At 43.7% G+C, this 12,894-nt stretch overlaps 1 protein-coding gene across 2 annotated transcripts in view; it reads left to right on the top strand.

Annotated features, from left to right (window-relative positions):
• The window catches only part of LOC106588202 (dolichyl-diphosphooligosaccharide--protein glycosyltransferase subunit STT3B), a 110,706-nt gene that overhangs the window by 61,719 nt on the left and 36,093 nt on the right, over positions 1–12,894 (top strand). For both annotated transcript variants that reach the window (XM_014176962.2, XM_014176961.2), the window contains exon 3: positions 6,510–6,797. In XM_014176962.2, the coding sequence (XP_014032437.1) occupies positions 6,510–6,797 (288 nt within the window). The remainder of the gene's footprint in view (positions 1–6,509; positions 6,798–12,894) is intronic.

A 12,894-nucleotide genomic window follows, 5' to 3' on the forward strand; every position in this document is an offset into this window, starting at 1 on the left:
AGTCACACACCTGTCTATATAAGGTCCCACAGTTGACAGTGCATGTCAGTACAAAAACCAAGCCATGAGGTCGAAGGAATTCTCCGTAGAGCTCCGAGACAAGATTGTGTCGAGGCACAAATCTGGGGAAGGGTACCAAAACATTTCTGCAGTGGCCAGACAGAAGCCACTCCTAAGTAAAATGCACACGACAGCCCGCTTGGAGTTTGCCAAAAGGCACCTAAAGACTCTGACCATGATAAACATTGATTCTCTGTTCTGATGAAACCAAGATTGAACTCTTTGTCCTGAATGCCAAGCGTCACATCCGGCGGAAACCTGGCACCATCCCTACGGTGAAGCATGGTGGTGGAAGCCACATGCTGTGGGGATGTTTACCAGCGGCAGGGACTGGGAGACTAGTCACGATCAAGGGAAAGATGAACAGCGCAAAGTACAGAGATGCTTGATGAAAACCTGCTCCAGAGCACTCAGGACCTCAGACTGGGGTAGGTTCCCCTTCCAACAGGACACCGACCTAAGCATACAGCCAAGACGATGCAGGAGTGGCTTCGGGACAAGTGGCCCGGACTTGAACCCGATCAAACATCTCTGGAGGGACCTGAAAATAGCTGTGCAGCGATGCTCCCCATCCAACCTGACAGAGCAAATACAGCTGTGCCAAGCTAGTAGCGTCATACCCAAGAAGACTCGAGGATGTAATCGCTGCTTCAACAAAGTACTGAGTAAAGGGTCTGAATACTTATGTAAATGTGACATTACCAGTTTTTTTATATATATATATATATTTGCAAAAATGTATTTGCAAAAATGTATAAAACCTGTTTTTGCTTTGTCATCATGGGGTATTGTGTGTAGAGGAGAGAAACAATTCAATCAATTTTAGAATAAGGCTGTAACTTAATAAAATTTGGAAAAAGTCAAGGGGTCTGAACACTTTTCGAACGCCCTGTATATGAGCCCAAGCCTGAATAAAAACACCTGAATCAAAATAGTTAGGCTTAGTATTGTATATTACACATGGCAGAAAAACATGAACAAAAAACGTCCATTTAAGATGTCTTTTGGTACATCAAAATTAAACCAATTCTCGTAATCGCCTTTGAGTGTGAACTGTTATTATACATACTGGATGGACTGGTTACCTTATGCTAGACCGTCATTGTAAATAAGATTTTTTTTACCAGGTTAGTTGACTGAACGCATTCTAAATTGCAGCAACAACCTGGGGAATAGTTACAGAGGAGAGGAGGGGGATGAATGAGCCAATTGTAAACTGGGGATGATTAGGTGACCGTGATGGTATGAGGGTCAGATTGGGAGTTTAGCCAGGACACCAGGGTTAACACTCCTATTCTTATGATAAGTACCATGGGCTCTTTAGTGACCACAGAGAGTCAGGGCACCGGGGTTAACACCACTACTCTTACGATAAGTGCCATGGGATCTTTAGTGACCACAGAGTCAGGGCACCCGTTTAATGTCCCATCTGAAAGACGGCACCCTACATAGGGCAATGTCCCCAATCACTGCCCTGGGGCATTGGGAGATTTTTTTTTAGACCTGAGGAAAGGGTGCCGCCTCCTGGCCCTCCAACACCATCTGGTCTCCCATCTAGGGACCGACCAGGACCAACCCTGCTTAGCTTCAGAAGCAGTCTTAACTGACTTGCCTAGTTAAATAAAGGTTAAATGTAACAAACTGTATCTTTTGAGTGTGGGAGACAACGTATAGGCCTAGGCGACGCTGTTGGTTCATTAATTGTGTAAACCTACATTTTATAGTGAATTATACTTTGAATAGCCTAGTAATAGTTTTTCTTTTTCTTTCTATTTTCATAATAGGCTGACATTACCCGTATAGCTACAGAATCTCACCACTGCGTTTCCATCTTTCTCTCCTTCCTCCCTTTCTTCAGCGTGCAGAGAGTGGGCTGTCAACAATGTAGTGAAAGCATGTTTCTATAGCGGTTCCCCAACGGTTACCAAATTAAGCACTGGCCTACTTGCGAGGAATATCACCTGTCACGAAGCGAGATGCTCAATGCTTCTCAGTGGTTTATGTGTGGAGTGATTCAATTGAAAATAGTCTCGATGGGTGAAAACATGATCACTTGATGAGAACGTATGCAGCCTGAGGCAAGGAACAGAGGTCAAGCTTTTTAAAATCATCAATAGCCTATAGCAGCATCATGCAGCCCATAGATGTTTTTATTTTTAAGACAATCTAAGGTTTGTATCACTGAGAACTACAGTTGCCAAATAACTCTAACTCTAGCTTATAGGACCTGTTTCAAATGAACACTTTAGTCACTTCATGTACACTTCAGAATGGGGAACAATATCCATCCCATTTTATTCAGCTAAGTTCAATTATATTCTTCTTCCTATAAAATAATGGCACGGGACTTATGAGTATGCACTGTGTCTCGCAACCATTTCCATGACATGACTGACCAGGTGAATCCAGGTCAAAGCTATGATCCCTTATTGATGTCACCTGTTAAACCCTCTTCAATCAGTGTAGCTGAAGAAGAAGAGACCGGTTTTTAAGCTGTGAGACATGGATTGTGTGCGTGTGCCATTCAGAGGGTGAAAAGACAAAAGTGCCTTTGAACAGGGTATGGTAGTAGGTGCCAGGCGCACCGGTTTGATTGTGTCAAGTAACTGCAATGCAGCTGGGTTTTTCAAGAAGTAAGTAAAGAAATAAAAACAACAGTAAAAAGACAGTGAAAATAACAGTAGCGAGGCTATAAAAGTAGCGAGGCTACATACAGACACCGGTTAGTCGGGCTGATTTGAGGTAGTATGTACATGTAGATATGGTTAGTGACTATGCATATATACTGCAAAAAAAAATAAAGGGAACACTTAAACAACACACCCTAGATCTGAATGAAATAAATAACCTTATTAAATACTTTTTTCTTTACATAGTTGAATGTGCTGACAACAAAATCACACAAAAATAATAATGGAAATCCAATTTATCAACCCATGGCGGTCTGGATTTGGAGTCACACTCAAAATTAAAGTGGAAAACCACACTACAGGCTGATCCAACTTTGATGTAATGTCCTTAACAAGTCAAAATGAGGCTCAGTAGTGTGTGTGTGGCCTCCACGTGCCTGTATGACCTCCCTACAACGCCTGGGCATGCTCTTGATGAGGTGGCAGATGGTCTCCTGAGGTATCTCCTCCCAGACCTGGACTAAAGCATCCGCCAACTCCTGGACAGTCTGTGGTGCAACGTGGCGTTGGTGGATGGAGCGAGACATGATGTGCTCAATTGGATTCAGGTCTGGGGAACGGGCAGGCCAGTCCATAGCATCAATGCCTTCCTCTTGCAGGAACTGCTGACACACTCCAGCCACATGAGGTCTAGCATTGTCTTGCATTAGGAGGAACCCAGGGCCAACCGCACCAGCATATGGTCTCACAAGGGGTCTGAGGATCTCATCTCGGTACCTAATGGCAGTCAGGCTACCTCTGGCGAGCACATGGAGGGCTGTGCGGCCCCCCCAAAGAAATGCCACCCCACACCATGACTGACCCACCGCCAAACCGGTCATGCTGGAGGATGTTGCAGGCAGCAGAACGTTCTCCACGGCGTCTTCAGACTCTGTCACATGTGCTCAGTGTGAACCTGCTTTCATCTGTGAAGAGCACAGGGCGCCAGTGGCGAATCTGCCAATCTTGGTGTTCTCTGGCAAATGCCAAACGTCCTGCACGGTGTTGGGCTGTAAGCACAACCCCCACCTGTGGACGTCGGGCCCTCATACCACCCTCATGGAGTCTGTTTCTGACCGTTTGAGCAAACACATGCACATTTGTGGCCTGCTGGAGGTCATTTTGCAGGGCTCTGGCAGTGCTCCTCCTGCTCCTCCTTGCACAAAGGCGGAGGTAGCGGTCCTGCTGCTGGGTTGTTGCCCTCCTACGGCCTCCTCCACGTCTCCTGATGTACTGACCTGTCTCCTGGTAGCGCCTCCATGCTCTGGACACTACGCTGACAGACACAGCAAACCTTCTTGCCACAGCTCGCATTGATGTGCCATCCTGGATGAGCTGCACTACCTGAGCCACTTGTGTGGGTTGTAGACTCCGTCTCATGCTACCACTAGAGTGAAAGCACCGCCAGCATTCAAAAGTGACCAAAACATCAGCCAGGAAGCATTGGAACTGAGAAGTGGTCTGTGGTCCCCACCTGCAGAACCACTCCTTTATTGGGGGTGTCTTGCTAATTGCCTATAATTTCCACCTGTTGTCTATTCCATTTGCACAACAGCATGTGAAATTTATTGTCAATCAGTGTTGCTTCCTAAGTGGACAGTTTGATTTCACAGAAGTGTGATTGACTTGGAGTTACATTGTGTTGTTTAAGTGTTCCCTTTATTTTTTTGAGCAGTGTATGATGAACAGAGCGTAGCAGTAGCGTAGAAGAGGTGGTTCGCAGGTGGCGCAGAGTGTCCGGTTAGCAAATGTGCGGGAGAACTGGTTGGTCGGGCCAATTGAGGTAGTATATATAGTTAGTGACTATGCATATATGATAAACAGAGTAGCAGCAGCGTAAAAGAAGGGTTGGGGGGGTGGGGGCACACAAATAGTCCAGGTAGCCATTTGATTACCTGTTCAGGAGTCTTATGGCTTGGGTGTAAAAACTGTTGAAGCCTTTTTGTCCTAGACTTGGCACTCTGGTACCGCTTGCCATGCGGTAGTAGAGCGAATAGTCTATGGCTGGGGTCTTTGACAATTTTTAGGGCCTTCCTCTGACACTGCCTGTTGTAGAGGTCCTGGGTGGCAGGCAGCTTAGCCCCAGTGATGTACTGGGCCGTATGCAGTACCCTCTGTAGTGCCTTGCGGTCGGAGGCCGAGCAATTGCCGTACCAGGCAGTGATGCAACCAGTCAGGATGCTGTCGTCGTTGCAGCTGTAGAACCTTTTGAGGATCTGAGGACCCATGCCAATTCTTTTTAGTTTCCTGAGGGGGAATAGGCTTTGTCGTGCCCTCTTCACAACTGTCTTGGTGTGTTTGGACCCTTTGATGTGGACACCAAGGAACTTGAAGCTCTCAACCTGCTCCACTACAGCCCCGTCAATGAGAATGGGGGCGTGCTCGGTCCTCCTTTTCCTGTAGTCCACAATCATCTCCTTAGTCTTGGTTACGTTAAGGGATAGGTTGTTGTAGTACCTGTTGAAGTGCAGCTTGACTGTATCAAATGCAATCCATCCCATGCAGATTATGAAGTATACCCAAGAGTTGCCTGACTTTTTTCAAGCATTACTTTAACACCTGAACGGTGTCACTCTGCCATTTCTTCAGAGTGGTATTCCCCAAAACCCTTTGTTGCTAGTCTGTGTGTACATTTTAGCACCTCTCCCATCTCCGAACAGGGACCTAAGCAGTGTGCCGCAACCCACCCCTGCATCCTTCCTCCATTATGCCGCCCCGCCATTAGCTCTCCTCTCCCCTGTCTGTATTCAAACTGCTGCAGATGAGTCTGACAGCCCTCGTTCATTGTGTATGCTAACACGAAGGGTCACGCCTTTAGTCGACGGACGAGCAGATACCAGTTAATGTGACAGTGGCTGCGTCTCTGCAGATCCCTCTTTTCTCTCCCACTCAAGGGGGACATTGGCCAGCCACTCCCCCTCCAGAGTCGTAGATAAGATTTGAGGGCTGAAGAAATGTGACACTCTTTAACAATAGGGCTCTGCCAAGCCAATAAACTGCCCTTTGTTACTGTAAAGAAATGGACCAGGCACATTTTCAAGCTGAAGGGCACAAATTCAAAGGAATATGGGGGTAATACAGACTACAGAGAGCCGAGCATCTGTTCTGGGGCCAAACAAACAGTGATTATTTCAGCAGTTGCTAGGCTCAATCCTCAGGACTGGGTTGGATGATTTGGGAGAGAGGTGCAATAACACCCTGGTTGATAGTTTAGCCCTCCTAGGCTATGACTAGCTATTTAGAAATGAGAATCACTGCAGGCAGAGACTTGCCAAAGTACCCTGGACTCCTCTATGCCTGGCATAGCATACCTCAAGGCATCACTCACACTGAAACACAGCCCCCCTTCCCGACTTCAGAAACCTCACACAAGCCTAATTAGGACCAGTGTCATGCATTATAGACCGAGCCTTAAGGTTTGGCTGTTTGAGGCCTCAGCCTTGAATTAGGCAATTAGGCAGTATTTCGGTGGAGAATATCGCCTTACCTGGGTTTCCACAAGTGTAAATCCAGAGCAGATTCAATTAACTTGACTCACTCTTGTGGTATGTCAAGCAAATGGACACAGCAAGCCGTCACTTTCTTGATGTATCACTCTCCTGCCTGACCTGTGGAGTTCCGACGAACTGCTCAGTGGATAAAGTTACAGTACATTAGGGTTAATTAAAAGGCAGTCAGCATTTTATATCCAGGATAAGACAGGTATCCCCAACTATTTGCATGAAGGTGCCATAAATGTTCCCATTCCACTCCCTCTAGCTCGTCTCTTTCTCTCTCCAGGTATATCCAGGTTTGATGGTCACCGCAGGCCTTATCCACTACGTGCTAAACCTGCTGCACTTGACGGTGCACATCAGGGACGTCTGCGTCTTCCTGGCTCCAGTCTTCAGCGGCCTGACGTCCATCTCCACCTTCCTGCTGACGCGGGAGCTGTGGAACCAGGGGGCGGGGCTTCTGGCTGCCTGCTTTATCGCAATCGTGCCCGGGTACATCTCCCGCTCTGTGGCCGGCTCCTTCGACAACGAGGGCATCGCCATCTTCGCCCTGCAGTTCACCTACTACCTATGGGTAAGCCTGCCCCTTCCAGTCAGAACTTTATCATTTAAATATCCTTTTTAGATCCTTTATTTGATGTTTTAACACATTTAGGGGCGGTTTCCCAGACACAGATTAAGCCTAGTCCTGGACTAAAAAGCAACCTCAATGGAGAATCATCAAAATAGCTTTTTAGTCCAGGACCAGACTATTGGCGCTGTAACACTCTGAAGTACCAGTTGGATGTTCTTTTTCAGTTTTCCGATCGTATACTCATGCCCCGTTGATTTGAAGGGAGGGACATGTTCTATTTGAAGACATTTGCAGTCCTTTTACATCTAGATGTTCCGCTAGCGGAACACCGCTCCAATATCCAATGATAGGGCGTGGCGCGAATTACAAACTCCTAAAAAATCCCCAAACTTCAATTTTTCAAAGACAAGACTCTCCTTTATCTAACCACATTGTCTGATTTCAGAAAGGCTTTACAACGAAAGCAAAACATTAGATTTTGTCCGGAGAGTACCCAGCCAGAAATAATCAGACACCCATTTTTCAAGCTAGCATATAATGTCACAAAAACCAAAACCACAGCTAAATGCAGCACTAACCTTTGATGATCTTCATCAGATGACACTCCTAGGACATTATGTTATACAATACATGCATGTTTTGTTCAATCAAGTTAATATTTATATCAAAAACCAGCTTTTTACATTAGCATGTGACGTTCAGAACTACCATACCCACCGCAAACTTCCGGTGAATTGACTAAATTACTCACAATAAACGTTCACAAAATACATATTTTAAGAATTATAGATACAGAACTCCTTTATGCAATCGCTATGTCCGATTTTAAAATAGCTTTTCGGTGAAAGCACATTTGCAATATTCTGAGTAGATAGCCCGGCCATCATGGCTAGCTATTTTGACACCCACCAAGTTTGGCACTCGCCAAACTCAGATTTACTATAAGAAAAATTGGATTACCTTTGCTGTTCTTCGTCAGAATGCACTCCCAGGACTTCTAGTTTACACCCGATGTTGTTTTGGTTCCAAATAATCCATAGTTATATCCAAATAGCGGCGTTTTGTTCTTGCGTTCAAGACACTATCCGAAGGGTGACGCGCCGGCGCGTATCGTGACAAAAAAATTCAAAATATTCCATTACCGTACTTCGAAGCATGTCAAACGCTGTTTAAAATCTATTTTTATGCGATTTTTCTCGTAAAATAGCGATAATATTCCCACCAGGAGACGTTGTTTTCGTTCAAAGACTGAAAATGTAAAATGGACTCTTCACGTGCACGCTCGCTCCCATTTCATTGTTCTCAGATCGACCACTATCCAAATGCGCTACTGTTTTTCGCCCAGGGACTGCAGAGTCATCATTCCCCTTTCTGGCGCCTTCTGAGAGCCTATGGGAGCCTTTAGAAATTTCACGTTACAGCAGAGATCCTCTATTTTCCATAAAGAGGCTATAGAAGGCCAAGAAATGGTCAGAGGGCACTTCCTGTATGCAATCTTCTCAGGTTTTGGCCTGCCATATGAGTTCTGTTATACTCACAGACACCATTCAAACAGTTTTAGAAACTTTAGGGTGTTTTCTATCCAAATCAAATTATATGCATATTCTAGTTTCTGGGCAGGAGTAATAACCAGATTAAATCGGGTACGTTTTTTATCCGGCCGTGAAAATACTGCCCCCTATCCTAAACAGGTTAATGTTACATTTACATTACATTTAAGTCATTTAGCAGACGCTCTTATCCAGAGCGACTTACAAATTGGTGCATTCACCTTATGATATCCAGTGGAACAACCACTTTACAATAGTGCATCTAAATCTTTTAAGGGGGGGGTTAGAAGGATTACTTTATCCTATCCTAGGTATTCCTTAAAGAAGTGGGGTTTCAGGTGTCTCCGGAAGGTGGTGATTGACTCCGCTGTCCTGACGTTCTGAGGGAGCTTGTTCCACCATTGGGGTGCCAGAGCAGCGAACAGTTTTGACTGGGCTGAGCGGGAACTGTGCTTCCTCAGAGGTAGGGGGGCCAGCAGGCCAGAGGTGGATGAACGCAGTGCCCTTGTTTGGGTGTAGGGCCTGATCAGAGCCTGAAGGTATGGAGGTGCCGTTCCCTTCACAGCTCCGTAGGCAATCACCATGGTCTTGTAGCGGATGCGACCTTCATCTGGAAGCCAGTGGAGAGAGCGGAGGAGCGGGGTGACGTAATGTTCTAATATCTACTAGAGGTCGACCGATTTTAATTAGGGCCAATTTCAAGTTTTTATAACAATCGGTATTTTTGGATGCCGATTAAAATATATATATAAAAAAGGGGAAAAAAATCGATTGTTTACACCTTTATCTAACTTCTTGGGGCTATGTGGGACGCTAGCGTGCCACCCGTGGTGCACCCTATCAACAGCAGGTGCATTTCAAGAGCGGCAAATTTGAAACCAAATAAATGTCAAAATTCAAATTTTTCAAACATACAACTATCTTACACCCTTTGAAAGATAAACATCTCCTTAATCTAACCACGTTGTCCGATTTCAAAAAGGTTTTACGGCGAAAGCATAAAGTTAGATTATGTTAGGAGAGTACATTGACAATAGCTGTGTGTAATGTTTTGTCAATTCAAAGACGGGCGTCACCAAACCATAAAACCAGCTAAAATGATGCACTAACCTTTTACAATCTCCATCAGATGACACTCCTAGGACATTATGTTAGACAATGCATGCATTTTTAGTTCTATCAAGTTCATATTTATATCCAAAAACAGCGTTTTACTATGGCATTGATGTTCAGGAAATCGTTTCCCTCCAATAACCGGCAGTCAAGTCAGCACCACAAATTAAATAATTAAAATTAGAAAACATTGGTAAAATATTATATTGTCATTTAAAGAATTATAGATTTACATCTCTTGAACGCAATCAACTTGCCAGATTTAAAAATAACCTTACTGGGAAATCACACTTTGCAATAATCTGAGCACTGCGCCCAGAAAAATATGCTTTGCTATACAGACAAACGGCAATGTTGGAGAGATCTAAAATACTATGTAAATAATCCATTACCTTTGATTCTCTTCATCAGATGTCACTTCCAGGAATCCCAGGTCCATAACGAATGTAGTTTTGTTCAAAAAAGCTCATCATTTATATCCAAAAAGCTCCGTGTTGTTAGCACATGATCTAAGCCAGCCGGACTTATCGTCATGAACGAGGGGAAAAAATATATTTACGTTCGTTCAAACATGTCAAACGTTGTATAGCATAAATCATTAGTGCCTTTTTTAACCAGAACATGAATAATATTCAAGGTGGACGAATGCATTCTCTTTTATAACGTATTGGAACGAGGGTACCCAACATGAACTCGCGCGCCAGAGTCTAATCGGCCATCACCGTTCCATGGCTCTTGTTCGGTCAGATCTCACAGTAAAAGACTCAAAACACTTTGTAAAGGCTGGTGACATCTAGTGGAAGCAATAGGAAGTGCCAAAACATTAATCAACCCCTGTGTGTTTCAATGGCATAGGCTTAAACGTAATTCAACACATCAGGTATCCACTTCCTGTCAGAAAATGTCTCAGGGTTTTGCCTGCCAAATGAGTTCTGTTATACACAGACACCATTCAAACAGTTTTAGAAACTTTAGGGTGTTTTCTATCCATATATAATAAGTATATGCATATTCTAGTTACTGGGTAGGATTAGTAACCAGATGAAATCGGGTACGTTTTTTTATCCAGCTGTGAAAATACTGCCCCCTAGCCCCAACAGGTTAACTAGGCAGTTCAGTTAAGAACACATTCTTATTTTCAATGACGTCCTAGGAACAGTGGGTTAACTGCCTTGTTCAGGGGCAGAACGACAGATTTTTACCTTATCAGCTCGGGGATTCGTTTTTGCAACCTTCCGGTTACTAGTCCAACGCTCTAACCACCTGCCTTACTTTGCACTCCACGAGGAGCCTGCATGGCAGGCTGACTACCTGTTACGCGAGGGCAGTAAGAAGCCAAGGTAAGTTGCTAGCTAGCATTAAACTTAACTTTAAAAAAACAATCAATCTTAACATAATCACTAGTTAACTACACATGGTTGATATTACTAGTTTATCTAGCGTGTCCTGCGTTGCATATAATCGATGCGGTGCCTGTTAATTTCTCATCGAATCACAGCCTACTTCGACAAACTGTGATGATTTAACAAGCGCATTCGTGAAAAAAGCACTGTCGTTGCACCAATGTGTACCTAACCATAAACATCAATGCTTTTCTTTAAAATCAATACACAAGTATATATTTTTAAACCGGCATATTTAGTTAATATTGCCTGCTAACATGAATTTCTTATAACTAGGGAAATTGAGTCACTTGCGTTCCGTGCAAGCATTCAGGGTATATGCAGCAGTTTGGGCTGCCTGGCTCGTTGCGAACTGTGTGAAGACCATTTCTTCCTAACAAAGACTGTAATTAATTTGCAAGAGTTGTACATAATTATGACATAACATTGAAGGTTGTACAATGTAACAGCAATATTTAGACGGTTCCGTATTTCACTGAAAGAATAAACGTTTTGTTTTCGAAATGATCGTTTCCGGATTCGACCATATTAATTACCAAATGCGCGTATTTCTGTGTTATTATATTATAATTAAGTCTATGATTTGATAGAGCAGTCTGACTGAGCGGTTGTAGGCAGCAGCAGGCTTGTAAGCATTCCTTCAAACAGCACTTTCGTGCGTTTGCCAGCAGCTCTTCGCTGTGCTTCAAGCATTGCGCTATTTGACTTCAAGCCTATCAACTCCCGAGATTAGGGTGGTGTAACCGATGTGAAATAGGTAGCTAGTTAGCGGGGTGCGCGCTAATAGCGTTTCAAACGTCACGCACTCTGAGACTTGGAGTAGTTGTTCCCCTTGCTCTGTAAGGGCCGCAGCTTTTGTGGAGCGATGGGTAACGATGATTCGAGGGTGGTTGTTGTCGATGTGTTCCTGGTTCGAGCCCAGGTAGGGGCGAGGAGAGAGACGGAAGCTATACTGTTACACTGGCAATACTAAAGTGCATCCAATAGTCAAAGGCATATGAAATACAAATGGTATAGAGAGAAATAGCCCTATAATTCCTTTAATAACTACAACCTAAAACTCCTTACCTGGGAATATTGAAGACTCATGTTAAAAGGAACCTTCAGCTTTCATATGTTCTCATTTTCTGAGCAAGGAACTTAAACGTTAGCTTTTTTACATGGCACATATTGCACTTTTACTTCCTTCTCCAACACTTTTTTTTTTTTTGTTGCGTTATTTAAACCAAATTGAACATGTTTCATTATTTGAGGCTAAATAGATTTTATTGATTGATGTATTAAGTTAAAATAGGTGTTCATTCAGTATTGTAATTTTCATTATTACAAATAAAAAATCGGCTGATTAATCAGTATCGGCTTTTTTTGTTCCTCCAATAATCAGTATCGGCATTGAAAAATCATAATCGGTCGACCTCTAATATCTACAGTGTATTCGGAAAGTATTCAGACCCCTTGACTTTTTCCACATTTTTTTTTACATTTTAGTCATTTAGCAGACGCTCTTATCCAGAGCGACTTACAGTAGTGAATACATTTTTTTTCGTTACAGCCTTATTCTTAAATTGATTAAGTAGTTTTTCCCTCCTCAATCTACATACAATACCCCATAATGACAAAGCAAAAACAGGTTTTTATACATTTTTGCAAATGTATTTTTTTTTTTTAACGGTAATCTCACATTTACCCAAGTATTCAGACCCTTTACTCAGTACTTTGTTGAAGCACCTTTAGCAGCGATTACAGCCTTGAGTCTTCATGGGGATGACTCTACAAGCTTGGCACACCTGTATTTGGGGAGTTTCTCCCATTCTTCTCTGCAGAACCTCTCAAGCTCTGTCAGGTTGGATGGGGAGCATCGCTGCACAGCTATTTTCAGGTCTCTCCAGAGATGTTCGATTGGGTTCAAGTCTGGGCTCTGGCTGGGCCGCTTAAGGACATTGAGACTTGTCCTGAAGCCACTCCTGTGTTGTGTTGGCTGTGTACTTAGGGTCGTTGCCCTGTTGGAAGATGAAACTTCACCAGTCTGAG

The sequence above is a fragment of the Salmo salar genome, chromosome ssa27, assembly GCF_905237065.1.
Source record: "Salmo salar chromosome ssa27, Ssal_v3.1, whole genome shotgun sequence".
NCBI lineage: Eukaryota > Metazoa > Chordata > Actinopteri > Salmoniformes > Salmonidae > Salmo > Salmo salar.